The sequence below is a fragment of the Sciurus carolinensis genome, chromosome X (genome assembly GCF_902686445.1).
Source record: "Sciurus carolinensis chromosome X, mSciCar1.2, whole genome shotgun sequence".
In the NCBI taxonomy this organism is placed as follows: Eukaryota; Metazoa; Chordata; class Mammalia; order Rodentia; family Sciuridae; genus Sciurus; species Sciurus carolinensis.
The window spans coordinates 55,418,719-55,437,098 of NC_062232.1; the positions used below are offsets into that span (position 1 = coordinate 55,418,719).

The 18,380-nt window shown below is 43.6% G+C and overlaps 1 protein-coding gene across 2 annotated transcripts in view; it reads left to right on the forward strand.

The window, feature by feature from the left end:
• Nhsl2 (NHS like 2) overlaps positions 1-18,380 on the forward strand; it is a 79,842-nt gene that overhangs the window by 20,515 nt on the left and 40,947 nt on the right. Inside the window, exon 1 of one of the 2 annotated variants that reach the window (XM_047535532.1) lies at positions 2,276-2,337. The exons of the other annotated variant lie outside the window; for it this stretch is intronic. Within the exon in view, the coding sequence (XP_047391488.1) occupies positions 2,310-2,337 (28 nt within the window). The 5' untranslated portion in view covers positions 2,276-2,309. Of the gene's footprint in view, positions 1-2,275; positions 2,338-18,380 lie in introns of those variants that run through there. 2 annotated transcript variants of the gene reach the window in all.

Here is an 18,380-nt window from a genome sequence, read left to right on the forward strand (position 1 = left end):
AGTTTAGACCAAGTCATTTCTTCAGAGCCCCTTGCATTTACCCTGCCCCCTCTCACTCCTGAAACAAGAAAGACAAAAATCACATACTTTTTTTTTTATTTAAACAAATGGGATACATGTTGTTTCTCTGTTTGTACATGGCGTAAAGGCATACCATTTGTGTAATCATAAATTTACATAGGGTAATGTTGTTTGATTCATTCTGTTATTTTTTTCCCTTCCCCCCACCCCTCCCACCCCTCTTTTCCCTCTATACAGTCCTTCCTTCCTCCATTCTTGCCCCCCCAAAATCACATACTAATACCCACTTTCCTGAGTTATTTTTCTCTCTCTAAGCAGGCCTATGTTAACATGAATATGGCAAAATTGCTAGGGATAAGTGGTATCACTGGGTAGGTCTCTCCACTACTGATAGGGCTGACATCACATATATGATAGTGGTCTGTAATTGAGCCTTAGATGGCAACATGGCACCCTTCTTCAGCACTTTTATAGGAAGACTGAGGTGTCTAGAAATTCCAAAGATTTTGGGCAAGCAAGGAATGAACAAAGAAGAGGACTTGGTTCCTCATTTGCAGATGTTTGTATGGTTTTTTTTCCTTTTTTTGTGGGGGTACCAGGTATTGAACCCAGGGGCACTTAACCACTGAGCCACATCCCCAGCCCCTTTTTATATTTTATTTAGAGACAGGGTCTCACTGAGCTACTAAGGGCCTTGCTAAGTTGCTGAGGCTGGCTTTGAACTCACAATCCTCCTGCCTCTCCACCATGCCTGACTTGTGTGTGAGTTTTGAAGGTGAGAGGAAAGAGAAGGACAGAAAATGAGGGTCAAGAAAGAGGAAAACAAGAGCGTTGTTCACAAATGGGGGAGTAGAAATAAAGCTATGAACCATGCATCATGAGGCATCCACACAATAGAATGATATACAACTATTAGGATGAATGAAGGAGATCTCTATGAGTAGAAATGGGCAAACTTCAGAGAGTTAATGGTAAGTTTAAAAAAAATGACAGGGGCTAGGGAGTTAGCTCAGTTGGCAGAGTGCTTGCCTTGCAAGTACAAGGCCCTGGGTTCGATCCCCAGCACCGGAAAAAAAAAAAAAAAAAAAAGACAAGGGTTGGGCATGGTACCCATCTCCGCAATCTGAGCTACTCAGAAAGTAGGTAAAATAGAAATTCTGGCATCACATTTTCAATAGAAGTATTTATTATATGACCCACAAGAATGAAGCACATATGAAATTTTGCATTTTCTAGTGGTAGCCACATGCTCCTCCCACTGATTCGAAACACCACCTTTGTTATACCCTAAATGCCCATATATACGTGTGTGTTTGTTTGGGATTTTGTATTTTATTTCATTCATCTATTTTCCAATTCTGGCACCAGCGTCCCCCATTTCCAGTAGCCACATTAAAAAAAATAAAAAGAGCGCTGGGGGTTTAGCTCAGATTAAGAGCACTTGTGTAGCATGCCTACACCCTGGGTTCAAGCCCCAGCACTGAAAAAAGTAAAAAGAAAGGGGTAAAATTAATTTTAATAGCATTTTATTTAATACAACACATAAAAAAGATTTCCACATATATTCAATAATAAAAATTATCAGTGATATATTTATTTTCTTTGTTCCATGTTAAGTCTTTGAAATCTGGTATGTATTTTACAATTCCAGCACATTTCAATTCAGAATGGCCAATTTCAAGTGCTTGAGAGTCACATGTGTCTGGTGGCTACTGTAGTGGACAGTGGAGATGGAGCAGGCCGAGTTTAAAATGTCACCTAGACTGTGAGACTCTATGGTTGGCAGGAATGAACTAGGAGGTCAGATGTTGAGGATAAAAAAACTCAAGTTCACCACTCGGGGCAACTCCTAAGGCCTCTTGAGGTATGGATTTGTTGACCCCAGTAAACACTGTGTGCTGGTAGGTACAGAGCAGAACAGCTGATTCAAGTACAAAAAGGCCCTAACTCTCCACTGGCCCTGGTTCTGCTGGCCACAGAGATGAGGAAAGAGCCTGGGGGTTCAGGAGATGATTATCTGAGGCCTGTCATAGGTTCCGCTTTCTCTGCCTTCAGAAGTGCCTCCTTCACAGCTTCTTCAAGTACTTCTCACTGTAGTCAAGACCCAATGCCCATTTCCTTTTTTTCAAAAGCAGTGTGGTGTGGCAATGAGGCTCTGAGGAAAACCCTGGTGCTGAGGTTGGGGAGGGTGTGGTGGGAGGAACCCACATCACAGCTTACTCAACAGTAAGATCTTAACTAGGGTGGCTCCACAGCCACTGTGGTCCTGGGCAGCAGTGGTGACAGCCATGGCGACACAGCCTAGAGCCTGGAATGGTGAGCATGGGCACAGTTGCATACTGTGAGGGGATTCGATCTTGGAGTTTGGTGCCTGATGGGTGCTGGCAGTGTGGGAGGAGGCAGGTGTCTGGAGAGCCCAGGAGACAGGGCAGCCAGCTTTGCCCTGGGTTGGGCCAGCCAGGCCAGGTTTGAGAAGCATTTGGACTCCACAGCAGGCTTAAGGGCTTGGCCCCTAGGGGGCTGGCAGGAAGCTGAGAAATGTGATTATCCCCTGCAGGGCCACATGCTGTCCCTGGGCAAAAGCAGTGGCTTCATGCCCACTGCTTGATGATTTCCAAACCAGCTGTCCCCCAGCCTGCCCTCTGCATCTGGCCAGCTACCAGAACCAAGCTGATTGAGCAGCCAGAGACCAGCCAGGGACTTGGCACAGCTATGCTGCAAGAAAAAGGAATTTCTTCTTGTGGCAGCCTTGGAGGGAACTATTTTGTCAGCAGCCCCACCCGTAGTTTTCCTTATTGCCTTCACAGAGCCTAAGGGTGGGACACCAGCATTTCTTTTTCATTCCTTCTGCTGCCTCCCCCAGCCTGCAGCCTAAAATTTCTCAGTGCTACCAGACTCCTGAAGCTCGGGCAACCACTGGCTTCTTTCCGCCTGGTCATACAAGCTGTGGTCTCCCAACAAATCAAGCTGGGGCTCAGAAGACAGAGAAGTTTCACAACTACTCAAAATCCCATGCACATGGCAGCCTCACTCCAGCTTCTGCTACTCTAGCCCCCTCCTTCCAGCTGGCCAAAGGGCAGAAATCCTGCTGATTATAACACTGCCCTGGTAGGTAGCTAAAAAAAACTAGTGTAGAGCCTGGCAGGTACATGAGAGTTTGCCAGTAGAGTTCTCTTAGATGGATGTATGCATGCATGCCAGGATGCAAGGATTAACATGCTCTGGATATTGTCTTTAGTCCTAAAGCTCTAAAACTAAAACTTGTTACCTCATCACTTTCTATAGCAGGCATCTATGCACCCACTGATCTCCACTGAACTAAGAAAAAGTCACATGTAAAGCCAGCCAGGACCATTCCTTAGGCTAGGCTAGGAAAATGGTCACCCAGCTTTATTTCTCCTCACATTATTGCTTTTAGGATCTAGAAGACTGAATCATCCTACCTCAAGAATCAAGGATATGCAGGTTGGCATCGAATGGGCTTCGTTCAAGTCTCAACCCTGTTATTTCCTATTTACATAACCTTAATCAAAAGTCATTTTACCTCACCATGATTTAGTATTTCACTTGGTAAAATGGGGCTAAAATTTCCTACCAAGGAGTGTGGCAAGGAATAAATGAGGAAATGTATTAGATTCAACCCTATGAAATTGCCCAAAGTAATTGGATACCAGCAATTTTGTATGGCTCAACCTAATATAAAAAGTGCTTTTATAGAGTATAAAGCACTGTTATAACTAGCCCTATATAAGTATTCATTATTCTTAGGAGATATAATTTGAAAGTCACAGGATTTTTTTTTTTTTTTTTTTTTTTTTGCAATAAGTGACTAATTCCTTTCATCAGAACACAGGTGAAACTAACACAAGAAGCTGCTTCCCCACCAACTGTAGGCTATAGGTATTTTCTGGAGCATTTCAACCTGAGAAATGGGGACCAGGTATTTTTAGGAGTCTAGACTTAGTTCACAGAAAGCAAAGGAAGTGAGCAGCAGGATGGCTTATGATAGCTCCTACCTGGAAATGGTTCATTCACCAAAGCACAAGAGGAGTTAAGGCATTCTCCTGCCCCAGGTGGGAGTTCTTACTCTCTAGTTCTGGTTACATGGAAGAGGCTACTCAGGACAGGCCTTCCTTGCCAGAAGGCAGAATCACAAGGGCCCCAGGCTACAAGGCACTTGGAGGAAACTAAAAACATTTGGGTGTCAAGGTGACAACTTTACCCTCTCTGGTGGCAACTGTCAGGTGCCGGTAACTCCTCTTGACCTAGCAAAGGCTCAAGTCTAACAAAGCTTGGATTCAGAACTGATAAATGCAGTGGCCACAGTAGCAGGGGGATCCCTTCGCCATCCTATTCATCTGCTACTCAATCCAATGCTAGCTGTAAAAGTCACTGGGATTTCAGGCCAGAGGAGACTGAGAGGGGTTGAGAAAAATGTCCACTAATTGACTCTGCCTTGGGTGCTGACGTCCCAGACTAACAAGGATAGCTGAGGCCCTAAGCAAACATCTATGGAGTATCTACTCAGTGTTCCTGCCAAGGGTACCATTGTCAATTTGAGTAAGATAGTCCTTCATTATGTATGATTGTCCTGTGAATTGCAGAATATTTCACATTTCATACCAAGATAAGGGTAGAGAGCACCCTGTGAGCCTGAGAACTGGAAGATCCCCAACTGCCAATGCTCAGGAAAAGGGACTAGGCAGAATGGTGGCTTCTCCATAGCTCCAAATGACTTCTTGGAGGAGACTGCTTCAACAAGATGCTCCATAACAAGTTGGATGGCCATGAGCAACACCATGGACCTGATGCCTAGGTAATCTTGGTTGGGCCAGTAGAGATAAGTAAAGTCACTCAAATGGAGCTTTGGACCAAAGGTAGAAGGGCCAAGGAAGACACCTTCTGAGAACTGCCCAAATGGTTTCTGCATGGGGCAGACAGGCAGTGAACTCTGTTAATCTGGACCCCCAAACCTGACCAACATGTGGCAGAGGGTCTACACGGAGAGTGGAGTCAACTTGGCCAGGTGCCAAATTATCAGTTTCCCATCATCCACCAAAATGGACCTAGGATGTATAATAGTTATTTAGGAAAATATGAATATTCAATCAGAACTACAGTGTAGATTCCCCATAGCAAAGAGGTGTTTGGCAAGAATTTTGTGTACTTGAATTGGGGGGAATATGGCAACATTATCTCTGCTAATCTCTAATTAGAATTTAGTTTTCCTTTCCATTATGAACTCAGGCAGAGTGCCACAGTAGCATTAACAGTTCTGTGACTTTGTCTCCAATAGGAACCACAGATATTTTTATATCTCATTACTGCTGCTGCAGGTATCTTGAAATCCCATTCTACCCACTACTACTTCAAAATTGTGACAGTTATTGGACCTGCTGCTAGATCCTGTTACCTAATATGTTAATAATGAAACATATGTTACTATGTCACCAATTTTAAAACATATATATTGATAACTTTAAATCTAATTGACTTTGTAATCCCTTGTATTTTATTTATGCTTATAAAAACATTTTGAGGAGGAGGTCCATAGGTTTCATCAGATCCTTGAATGAATCTAAGTCATAAAATTGTTAAGAAATCCTGGTTTAGAGGCTTGACAGGAAATTGGCCTGATTGGAGTCAATGGGGAAGGTCTCAAATATAAGGAGAGGAAGCATATACTTTTGTTCTGTAAGCACTGAGAGGATGCTGAGAGGTTCTGTGCAGGAGGCTGCCCAAGATGATGCTGGGGTCTTCAGCTTGGGATTCCAGAAATGGCAATAGCATTAACAGAAATAGAGAAGTTAAGAGGGCTAGGATAGTGGGAGAGAGTTCTGTCTTAAATAAGTTAAATTTGAAACTAAAAAAATATAGACACCCAGGTAAAGATGTCCCCTGGGCTCTGGGAAATGTAAGTGAGCAGCCATAGCAACAGGAATGATTTGGGAGTTATCCTTCAAGATGACCATGGAAGAATTTGGAGTAATTGTACGGCAGTGAGAGAAAAGAGGGACTATCATAGATGAGCTGCTCCAGGAAAAGGATTCCTAGACAGAGACTTACATACAAGAGGCAAGTGCTTTCTAGAACAGTCCTTGTGAGGGAGTAAGGGGGGACCAAGGCAGGAGTTGAATTGTGATGTATTTGTACCAGAGACCTCAGCCCATCCCACAGGGTGCTCTGGAACTGAAATGATCCTTTGTATCACCCCAATTGAGACTAGGCAGCTGGGCCTTTCTTCTATCTCCCCCATAATCTATTGACTAGATTGTGGATGCAAACTGGTCCCCAGGGAAGGGGGACTCAACTGTGAGTCCCACCCTACCACACATAGTCAGTTATAGGGGTCTTGGTGTCAGGAAGCCAGTGCTATAAAGAATTTGAGTCTTAATACCTGTAATTCAGAGTTCTTAGCATCTCCTCCAACCTCTACCATTTGGAGCTAAGCTAGGTGGGATGGGGTGGGGAGAAGTTAGAAGAAACTGAACTGTTGCCATCTTCTGCAGTGTGTTTACAAGAGGTTACCAAGCTAAGCAAGTCAACCACCACAGAAATGCTCTGTGGCCTCTGTGTTCCTCCCTTTTTGGGGTGTCCCCCATCTCAAAGAAAGGAAGGATGTCACCACAATGTGGTTAGAGCCTTGCTTACAGGGCCTGTGGGTTGCCCAGGAAACCTGATATTGTTAGAACCACCAAATAAAAGGAGGTTGGGCTTCATTTTCAAAGAGAGAACTGTAAAAACTTGGCTTTTGATTTTGAATTGCATGTCCCTACACCGAAAAGCAAACCAAATAGCAACTGAACTAATTAGGCATAAACTTCCCCCAACCTTTGAAATTTAGAGTAGCTATAGGAAGCTTGCATCCAGAAAAAAAATCATTCATTCATTCATTTCACCCACACACAAAATGGTAAGTAGAAAGGCTATATGGCTTGAAGGTCAGTTTTTATTGTTGTTGTGTGTAGATTAAAATATAACTTAAAGATCTGGGGGGTGTTGCTCAGTGGTAGAGTATGTGGTTAGCATCAAAATAATAATAAGAATTTTATTTGCCAATTTTGTTTTGTTTTATTTTGGTTTGGTTTTTGCGGTACTAGGGATGCCAATGTACTTTTTAAAAAAGTCTTGAAGATCTGGCCACAACAGAAACATCAGCTAAAACTGAGGCATGCTGCCCTCTTGTGGGTGGGCATGAGGTTCACCTTGGGGCCCCATTCAGCTTGTATCTCTCCTTAGGGTTACCTACCTAAGCCCTGTCAGCTTTGGTGCACAGGAGCCTAGACTTGACTGAGCTGAATGCTGGGGCTATGATGATGCACCATGTTATCATTCTCTTCAGAGGGCTGTCTCTTTTGCCCTTGTATGGCTCACTGTGTAGTGTGGGACAAGAACCAAAAATAGAAGACAGAGTATTGTGGGTAAAGGTGCAACAAACATAGTCAAACAAAGTTGGGAAAACTTTACAGAGATGTTAGAATGACAGATAGACTGCTACTAGGTGCAGGAGGTGGAATGGATGGGGAAAGGAGGCATTCCACTGCAAAGGAATAGGTAGAGACCAGAAAATGGTACTTCTAAATGTGGCATGTGTAAAGTGGAAAGGTGGCTAAGAAGACTGGACTGGGGAAGCCTTATCTGCCAGGTCAAGGAACTGGCATTTTACCCTAGCAATCTTTTTGTGTTTTCTTTTTGCAGTACTGGGGGTTGAACTCAGGGGGACTCTACCACTAAGCTACAGTCCTGCTTTCTATATCTTATTCTTAGATAGGATCTTGCTGAGTTGCCTCAAACTTGTGATCCCCCTGCCTGAGCCTCCTGAGTAGCTGGGATGACCAGTGAGTGCCACAGCACCCAGCTACCCTGGCAGTATTGAGGCAGAGAGGTGAGCTGATCTGATTTGTATGTCTAGAGGATGACTCTGGTGGCCCCATGGAGGCTGGGCTACAAGAGAACAAGTTTCTAAGGAAAAACGGCAGGTAGGAGATTCTTGGAATTGTTTAGGTAAGAAGTAATGAGGCTTTGATTTGGGAAAGTGCCAATGAGTGGAGGAAGGGATGAATTCTAGGGGTATTTCAGTTAGATTGACAGCTCTTGGTGATTCCTCAAGGTGGGAGGGAAACATCTGCATGCCATGCAAGGTGAGTGTGCTCTGTTATCCTAGCCACAGAAGTAGCTGCCCTGTTTTCAGGGTTCTGTGACATTGTCAGCACTTACCCGTCCATTAACACACCCCAATCTCAAAGCCAAAGATAACCCACCTGACCAGGTGCAGTGATGCACACCTGCAATCCCAGAGGCTTGGAAGGCTGAGGCAGGAGGATTGCAAGTCCAAGCCAGCCTCAGCAATTTAGAGAGACCCTAACCAACTCGGCAAGATCCTGTCTTTAGATAAAATATTTAAAAAGAACTGGGGGCTGAGGAGATAGCTCAGTTGGTAGAGTGCTTTCCTTGCAAGCACAAAACCCTGAGTTCGATCCCCAATACCACAAAAAAAAAAAAGAAAAAAAGAAAAAAGAGCTGGGGATGTGACTCAGTGATTAAGCTTCCCTGAGTTCAATCCCTGGTACAAAACAAAACAACAACGACAACAACAAAAATAAACAAAGATAGTCCACCTACTTCCTATCTACAAGGTATCTTGCAGGACCTACTAGGTGCGAGGTGGAGGCCTACAGCATTTTCCTCAGTGTCATGCACAGAATTGTCACAACTGCCCTGGGAAATAGATACTATTCTTTTTTTATACCAGGAATTGAGCTCAGGGGTACTTAACTGCTCAACCACATCCCCAGCCCTTTTTAGTTTTTTTTTTTTTTTTTTTTTTTTTTTTTTTTTGAGACAGGGTCTCATGAAATTGCTTAGCTGGCCTTAAATTTGGAATCCTCCTGCCTCAACTTCTTGAATTGTTGGGATTACAGGTGTGTACCACCACACCTGGCTAGGTACTATTCTTACACTGCTTTACAGATGAAGAAACTGAGGCCCATAGAGATGATGTGATTTTCCCAGAATTACTCAGCTTATAAGTGATACAGCAAGAGGTTGAATCCATGTAGTTTTCTTCAGAGCCTCCCATTCAGGCCAAAAGAGGGGCCACAGAGCACACAAACCTTGGGCTGATTAGCCTGAGCTAACTGTGACAAGTTAGTGGCATATTTAGCCCACATGCTGCTCTAGTGAACATCTAGATTGGAACCTCCAGGCCTCAGAGGGGTGATCGAGTTCTGGGAACTTGAGGCAATACCAACCAGGTAGGGAGGAGGGAAACTCTGAGTGCAGGTTACTGGTGAGGAAGGAAAGCGGTCAGGTCATACTTCATCTCATCCTTGTCCAAAACATAGACCCACCAAGAACTGTCAGTTTTGCTGGATGTCAAATCCAAGTTCCTGAACACAGCCCACAGGTTCTTGAGGTATGCAGCTCTTGCCCATGTCTGCAACATCTTTTCTTACCACAATCCCTCTCAATCATATCCTGCATGTTCACTGATTCCTTTTCATCAGTCCTTTCCCACCCCCAGGGTCTTTGCATTTGCCTTTACACTCTTGACAAGCATTCTCTCTCTCTCTCTCTCTCTCTCTCTCTTTCTCCCTTCCTCCTCCTCCTCCTCCTCCTCTCTCCCCCTATTTTTTTGTACTGGGGATTTAACCCAGGGGTGCTTTATCACTGAGTATACCCCCAGCACCCCCTTTTTATGAGACAGGGTCTTGCTAAGTTGCTTAGGGCCTTGCTAAGTTGCTGAGCCTGGCTTTTAATTTGTGATCCTCCTGCCTCAACCTCCCAAGTCTCTGGGATTACAGGTGTGCACCACCATGCCCACCTCTTTTTATCTCTCTTTGTATGACTGTTTCCTTCTCATTATTCACATCTGCTCCATTTCAGTGTGAACTCTATGAAAGCAGAGAGTATCTGGCCTTTTCACCATTTTATCCCCCAATGTCTATGTGCCTACAACACAGAAGGAGCTCAATAAATGTTTGTCGAATGAATGGACTCATTATTTTGGCACCTACTGTGTGTCTGGCCCTTTACAAATATTAATTCATTCAATCTTCAAAAAATCCCTATGAGTTAGTTATGATTTTTATTCCCACTTTGAAGATAAAGTGGAGAGGTGATATGACTTGCCCTAGGACACAGGACTTAGGAAGACACAGAGTTGGAATTTGAAACTCCTGTCAGGCTGTCTGTCTTACAACAATCACTCCAAAATATGAATTCAAGCAGGATTTTTTCTTTTGCAATGCTGGATGGAACACAGGGCCTCTTTTATGCTAGGCAAGTGCTCTACAGCCCCCAAGCAGGGTACTAATTGAGAAGGTCCAGGGCTCCATCTTCCCTGAACCATTTCATATAAATGACTTAGACTTCCTCAGGAAGGACTTGAAGCAATTCTGATGGCCTCTCAGTTGGGGTTGTTAATACCCTGGTTGTTCCATTTTTTCATTCTTGTTTATTACAAACCCCAGAGATCTATAGAAGTACTTCAGAAAGCAAAGCAGAATTCCTTGCCAAATGAGAGGTCACCCTATTCCAATGGGAGATGTAGCTGAAACCCACAGGACTAAATATCCCCCAGAGAATTCAGGGACTAGAGGAACAAAATGCTTCCCTCTTGCTCTCAAAATGTTCTCCAAACTTCTAATTTCCCTAAATCCTTGCTACTCAAAGTGAGATATGAGGACCAGCAGCAGCAGCAGCATCACTAGAGAGCACATGAGGGATGCAGAATCTCTGCACATGCACCCCTCTCCACCTACGGAAACATAACTTGCATTTTAACAAGTTCCCCTGGGGATTTGGTGATTCCTATGCCTAAAAGGTTTGAGAAGCACTGGCCTAGAGTGACTTCACGTGGCCTGAGCATGACTTCATCAGGTAGACTGGGAGCAGGGGATGAATCTTGGTGTTGCATCCCCAGGGCCCTTGTACATGCCCACATAATCCTACACCAACACCAAGTATGTCCTCAGTAATATATATATTTTTTGGTACCGAGGATTGAACCCAGGGGCAGTTAACCACTGAACCATATTCCCAGCCCTTTTTTTGTATTTTATTTTATTCAGGGACAGGATCTTGCTGAGTTGCTTAGGGCCTCACTAAGTTGCTGAGGCTGGCTTTGAACCTGTGATCCTCCCACCTCAGCCTCCCAAGCTGCTGAGATTACAGGCGTGAGTCACCACACCTGGCAGTAATGTTTGTTGAATGAGTAAATGTGTGAAGGAATCTAGTAACCTATAGCCAGCTTAGGCACAAAATTTTATGTGCACTGTGCAGCTCTTCCCCCTCTTATCACACTTCCTATAAACTAACCAATGAAGAGAACAGCCCCAGGACTCCCCTCCTGGCCTATGATTCCAAGAGGAAGGCCCAGTGACAGGACATTTGTTTATATAGGCCCTAGACTTCAGACAAGACTTTGAATAGGCTTGTCCCCTCCCTGTTCTTCCATCCTCTCAACCAAAAACCTCCAAGGAAGAACTTCTGAAGTGTCCATGCTCTTTTATTCTGTCCTCATTTAGGAGATGGCCTATTCGGCATACTTGGCCACCAAGATCCCTGTGCCACTTCTCAAATAGCCCCCTGGAAATCCCGGTCCACCCCCACAGGTGAAGAAGGTGCTGGCTATCAAGCCCTTACTGCATGCAGAACCAAAATAAACCCCTGTTGATATGGAAACCAGTCGAATTATTTTAAGAAAAAAATTGCTCCTTCATTAAGTCAAGTTGTTATGGCAACAAGAATTAGGAAAGTAACTTGGCCATGGAGGTTATGTACAATGTTTGGAGACTGAGAGTTTTCAGAATAATGGAAAGCAATCTGTAAGCATATCTCTCTGGCCCCTGACTCTGCCTTGGGAGGGATGTGAAGGCCAATTGAGGATCCCACTGCCCCACCTGAGTTTGTGCACGGTGGCTGGAAGCCACTCTCCAGGACTCTGCCTGTAGTGATGCAGGCTGAGGCCATAAAGGATTATATAAGAGGAAGCCAAGGAAGGCTTTATACCAGAGGTCCAGCACAATGTAAGGGGACCCTACACTCAGCTGCAGAGGAGCCTTTCAAATTCCCAAAATTAGGGGAAGGCAAGCAGAGGCTCAAATAAAAATAGCAATAGCTACTCTTTTGTGTGGTTTTTTTTTTTTTTTTTTTTTTTTTTGGTACCAGGAATTGAACACAATGTGCTTACCCACTGAGCCCCATCCCAGGCCCTTTTTAATTTTTTAAATTTTGACAGGGTCTCTCTAGGTTGCTAATAGCCTCACTAAGTTGCTAAGGCTGCCTTTAAACCTGTGATCCTCCTGCCTCAGCCTCCTGGGCCACTGGGATTACAGGCTTGCACCATGACATCCAGCTTTCTTTTTGTTTTGTTTTGAGATAGGGTCTTGCTAAATTGCCCAGACTGGGCTTAAACTCACAATTCTCCTAACTCAGGGTCCTGAGTTGCTAGGCTTAGAAATGCTTGCCACTGCACCTGGCTATAATAACTATTCTTTATTGGGTCTTTACTGTGAGCCAGACCCTGAGCTAAGTTTTTGACACACTCACCTTTAATTCTCATAATAATCCTGTTAGGCATTCTTATTATCTCAATTTTGAAAATAGGGAGACTGAGTCTTTGCTCAGTGAGGTGAATTGCCTGAGGTCACACAATAAGTGCAGAACTGGGACTGGAATCTTAGGTTGCACTTGTGGCCTCTGCTGCAAAGTCAAGGTACTCTTAAGTTGAAACACTGCACCAGACTGTTATCTTACATCCACATTCATTCATTCATTCATTCATCTAAAAATCCTTTACTGAGCACCTACTCTGTGGCAGGACCTGAGGAAATCCCAAACATGACACTTGCTTTTTTGTCTTCAAGGAGAATAAGGATTCTTCCAATGGGGAAAAACTGTACGGTAAGGAAAATATGATACAAATCGACCTGGGCAAGTTGCCAGGTAGTGGGTGCCTAGACCTAGCACCAGAACCATATGAGCAGCAGACCTATTGCTCCTCAGAGGGACCCTGTCCCTCCTCCAGACTTCTTCTTTATTTCAGATATTCCAAGGGGATTCCTTTGACTCAGGAAACACTGAGTGGGAAGCAGAGTTTGAGGGCTCAAAATGAGAGGAAAGGGGCAGGGGCCCCTGAATCTCCAAGATTTAGGAAACTGCTTTATCGGAAAGGAGAGGAGTTGAAGAGGCCAGCCTACATCAACTTTTTTCTGTTTCCTGCCCTAGAGCTCTGCAAAATGCATGGTCAACCTTGACGATTGCAGTTTGGGATGCTGCCCTGAAGGTGTTTGGGCCCCAGTAGAAATAGTTGGCTCCATCCTTCTAAGCCTACACATTAAATGCCAAGTTTTAGGCTTTTCTTAATACATGGCAATGTCTGTTGCTTCTTTTGAAATTTCCATTTAGTATTAAGTGAATATAGCTCTTAAGTCTTTGCCACTAGAATAAGCTACTGTTGTGAGATGATCCCCACTGGGCTGTCTGCTGGTTTGCTCTGTGTTATGGCTAAAGCCTGCCAAATTGGGGCCTGAGAAAGAACTCCTCACTCTCCGAGGACAAAGCCTTCCAAAACTGCCTAGAAGATCGCCATCCTGGAATTCTGGCAAGGCAGGCCTGAGGCACACCTGGACACAACAGACCCCAGTGAGTGCTAAGCATAAATGGGGTGTCTGTCAGGACCACCCCCCCCCACACACATGACACACCCCATTTTTTGTGCAGCCAGTAAGGGACTGAAGTTTGCCATCAGTTGAACAACTCCATTCTCATTTGATCTTCCCTGTGAGGTAGATGCTGTTTCCCATTTTATAGAATATAAAACAGAGGCACATGTTCAAGGTCATACAGCTAGGAAGCCACAGAGCTGGGATAAAGAACTTCAGAAACCTATTCCTTACTGCTTCCTAGGCTAGAACAACCAGAAAAGTGCCTTATGCATGACTCTGTCAACTGCCTCAACAGCACCAACCACACATAACTTTTGTTTAACTCTGTTATCAAACCCACTACCTATTGGAGTCACCAAGAGTATGTGATTACAGAATTCTATCCAGAGCCTTCTGGAGCTGGGCGCAGTGGTGCATGGCTGAGGCAGGAGGATTTGAAGTTTGAACCCAGCTCGAGCAATTTAACAGCCTAGATCTCAAAATAAAATTTTTCAAAAGGATTGGGGATATGACTTAGTGGTAGAGCTCTTGCCTAGCATGCATGAGGCCCTGGGTTCAATCTTCAGCACCACAATAAATAAATAAACAAACAAACAAACAAACAAATAAATCGATCTACAAATCCATCTCTTCAAACACTTATGAAATTGTATCTTCTTTTCCAGAGTAGGATGGGAAGTTAATTCTTAGACCTGAATTTAAGCATACATCTATTGTTTACTAACTGCAGGGTCTAGACAACTTATAGAGCCTCACTCAGTGTCATTTTTAAAAAGAAAATGTGTTGTAGGAATCAGAGATAATGTATTTATAGGGTTTGCCTAATGCCTGTTATACATCAGGCATTAGGCAATGCCTAATAAATGTTTTTAGGAGTCACCTGGGGAGCTTTTTAAAACAGCCTGTGTTGAGTCTAACTCCAAGTCAAGTAAATAAAAAATCCCTGAAGGTGCAGTCCAAGTGTTAATATTTATACATCCACTGGTTGGTTCTAAGGTTCAGACAGGGTTGAGAACCCCTATCTACCCACAGGTGCATGCCCACACTGGACTCCCATTTGGGCAGAGAAGCAGGCATGCTTGTAGAGGAAATTGTATTGTATACCCAAGCATACAACAGTGGTTCCTTGGGCAGCTACACCAGATCTGGCATGACATTCCAGGAATGATGCCCATAGCTCCACCCCTCAAGAGTTCCCAACCAGTGGAAAGACAAAAATCATCAGTTCTCTGTGGTCAGGGTTGCAGCCCTGGGTATAGGATCATGTAGCAGCTGACACCAGGTAGTAAACACTATCAAAAACTAAAAATTAAAACCTGGGTGTGGTGGCACACACTAAAATTCCAGCCACTAGGGAGCTGAGGCAGGAGGATCACAAATTTGAGGCCAGCTTGGAAAACTTAGCAAAATAAAGTAAAAAGGTTTGATGATGTGGCTCAGTGATAGAGTGCTTACCTAGCATGCAAGAAGCCCTGGGTTCAATTCCCAGTACCATGAGAAAAAAAAAAAGAATAAGAAGTGGATATTTGCAAAGAGAATTGACTGAAATGGAATTTATTCAGCATGTATTTACTGAGCACCTATTATGCACCAGTCACTGTGGATGTGCTGGTGACTAAGACAGACAAGGTTCCTGAACTCAGGGGGTTTATAGTGCAGTGGAGGGCAAACAGAAACAGCGAAATTGATAAACAAGTTTTAAATGTTGGTAGGTACTTTATGAAAAGCAAGCAGAGTGGTCTGGCTAGGGTGACTAGGATAGTGACACCATAGGAGGATCAGAGAAGGTCTCTCTGAGGAGGTAATAGTTGAGCAGAGATTCAAGTGAAGGAAAGAAACAAGTGATTGTGATCATCTGGTAGAAGAGTGTTCCAGGCAGAGGGAGCAGCAAGTGCAAAGATCTTAAAGTGCGAGTGAACCTGGCTTGTTTGAGGGGCAGCAAGAAGGCCCCTGTGATGGAAAAAGAGCAGAGTGGTAGGTGATAAGGCCAGATCACTCAGTCTTATAGATCATGGTAAAGACTTTGCATTTTATCCTAGAGTGATGAGAAGCAATGGGAAGAACTGTTGTGCTGGAACACAATAGGGTGTGGTTTTTCTTCTTAGTATAGCTGTTAGTAAACAGCTTTATTGAGATATAATTCACATACCATATGATTTACCCACTTAAAGCATATCATTCAATGGTTCTTAGAATACTCCCAGATATATGCAACCATTACCACCATCTAATTTCAGAACATCCTCATTATGCCAAAAGGACACATTTTACTTATTAGCAGCCACTTCCTACTTCTGCTAACCCCCAACCACCCTAGCCCTAGGCAACCCTTAACCTACTTTGCCTATTCTGGACATATCATATAAATAGAATCAGACAATGTGCAGCCTTTTGTGACTGGTTTCTTCCACTTAGCATAATGTCTTCAAGGTTCATCCATGTTGTAGCCTGTATCAGTACTTCATTCCGTTTTATTGCCAAATAATATTCCATTATATGTGTACACTGCATTTTGCTTATCCATGATTTGTTGGATGAACATTTGGGCTGTTTCCACCTTTGGACTATTATGCATAAAGCTGCTATACTTCTGTGTACAGGTTTTTATGTGGACATATATTTTGGGATCTATTGGGTAGATACCCCAGTAGTGGAATTTCTGGATCATATAATAATTCTATGTGTAAACTCTATGCTTCATTACATGAGGAACTTCTAGGCTGTTTTTCAAAGTGACTGCACCATTTGATATTCCTCCCAGCAGTATATGAGGTTTCCAACTTCTCCACATCCTCACCAACACCTGTTATCATCTGAAGTCTGATTATAGCCATCCTAGTAGGTATAAAGTGAATGTCATTGTGGTTTGGTTTGCACCTCCCTAAAAACCTGTGATGTCAAGCATTTTTTCCTGTGTTTATTGACCATTCGTATGTTCTATAGAGAAATATCTATTCAGATGCTTTGCCCATTTTTTATTGCTGCCTTTTTATCTTTGAGTTGTAATATATTCTTTATTATATTCTAGATACAAGTTCCTTATCAGATATATAATTGGGAAATATTTTCTCCATTTGTGTGGATTGCCTTTTCATTTCCTTGATGGTGACCTTTGAAGCACAAAAGTTGTTTTTTTTTAATGAAGTCCAGTTTATCTAATTGTATTTCTTTTGTTGCTCAGGCTTGCTTTTGGTGTCATATCTAAAAATCCATTGCCTCATCCCTGAATGACTTTTGAGAACAAAATTCCTCTGGTTATTGTTTGGGGACAGATGGGTGGTGGAGTTGCTGGGTACCAGGCAAGAAGAGGAATACCAGCTGTCAAGAGGGTTGATCTATGCACAGCTTGATGATTCCTCTGAGGATCAAGCGCAGAATGTCAGCCTCCTGATTGAGAGCTAAGCTCTGAACCCTACAAGGTGGCCCAGACGCAGTCACAAACACTGATATGTTGGTTTCATTTGTTTTCTGCAAATCCCATTTTCTGATTTTGAACCTTATTGGGGCAGCTCATGCATTTGGGCTCAGGGCCAGGTCAGAAGGTGATCTGGGTGGCCTCCAGTGGCTGAGTAGGAGTCCCTGTCATGCTCATTCAATGTGGTAGCTGAGAAGAGGTCCCTCCCTCTGGGCCTCAGTTTCCACATCTCTATTGCATGAGGGGTCTGGACTAGGGTCTCAGGTAGCCCACAGGCTTTTGAATTCTCACTTCCCCATTCTCACAGGTGGCTGAGCACAGCTGTCAGAAAATATTTATCATGGTAGCAAGGGAGAGTTTGAGCAAACCACAGGATATTTACAGTATGATCCCATCTTTGTTTGGCATAAGAAAACTTCAGGAAAGATAATACCCAAGGTCTCAGCAGTGATTGTCTCTAGTGTGTAGGATTATGAATGCTATTTTCCTCATTCGGTTTGTTTGTATGTTCTGATTTTCAACTGTGCTAAGTGTGTTTTGTGTTTGAAATGAGTACAAAAAAGAAAAGCATAACAGAAAAAAAATTAAGACTGGCAATATTATTTATTTATTTGTTTGTTTATTTATTTATTTATTTATTTATTTATTTATTCTGATACTGGGGATTGAACCCAGGGACACTTTTTTACTGAGCTACATCCCTAGGCCTTTGTATTTTTTATTTTGAAACAGTCTTGCTAAATTGCCCAGGCTGGCCTTAAACTTGTGATCCTCCTCCTGTCTCAGCCTCCCTAGTAACTGGAATTATGGGTGTGCACTACTGCACGTGGCTTGACAATTTTTTAAAATGAATTGTGTGGGGACCAATGGAAGAATGTGTGTCAGCATGCCATTCATACTGCAAACCAAGTGAGGTTGGATGTCCCAGGAAGCCAACTCTGAGGCAGTGGTTAGTGTGCAGGAAGTTTGTTAGGGAGTCTCTTGGGATCCCCAGCTGTTAAAAGTGGGTGAGGAAGTAGGATTGTGCAGAGCCTAACGTAAACTACAACACAGTCCTAACAAGGGCTTCTGTCAATAGGTCAATCAGAGAGGAAGCTCTGGGGCTGAGTCAGCTTCTCCCAGTTGCCCTGAGTTGGGGTGCTGCTGGGGAAGGAGGTGTGACATTGGAAAAGGCAATTTCCAAAGACAGTTAACAATAAAGCACCTTCGTCTGGCAGCTCCGCCGTCTGTTAGGAGAGTAAGTCGTTTATCCCTGAAGTGGAATGTGGGTGGCA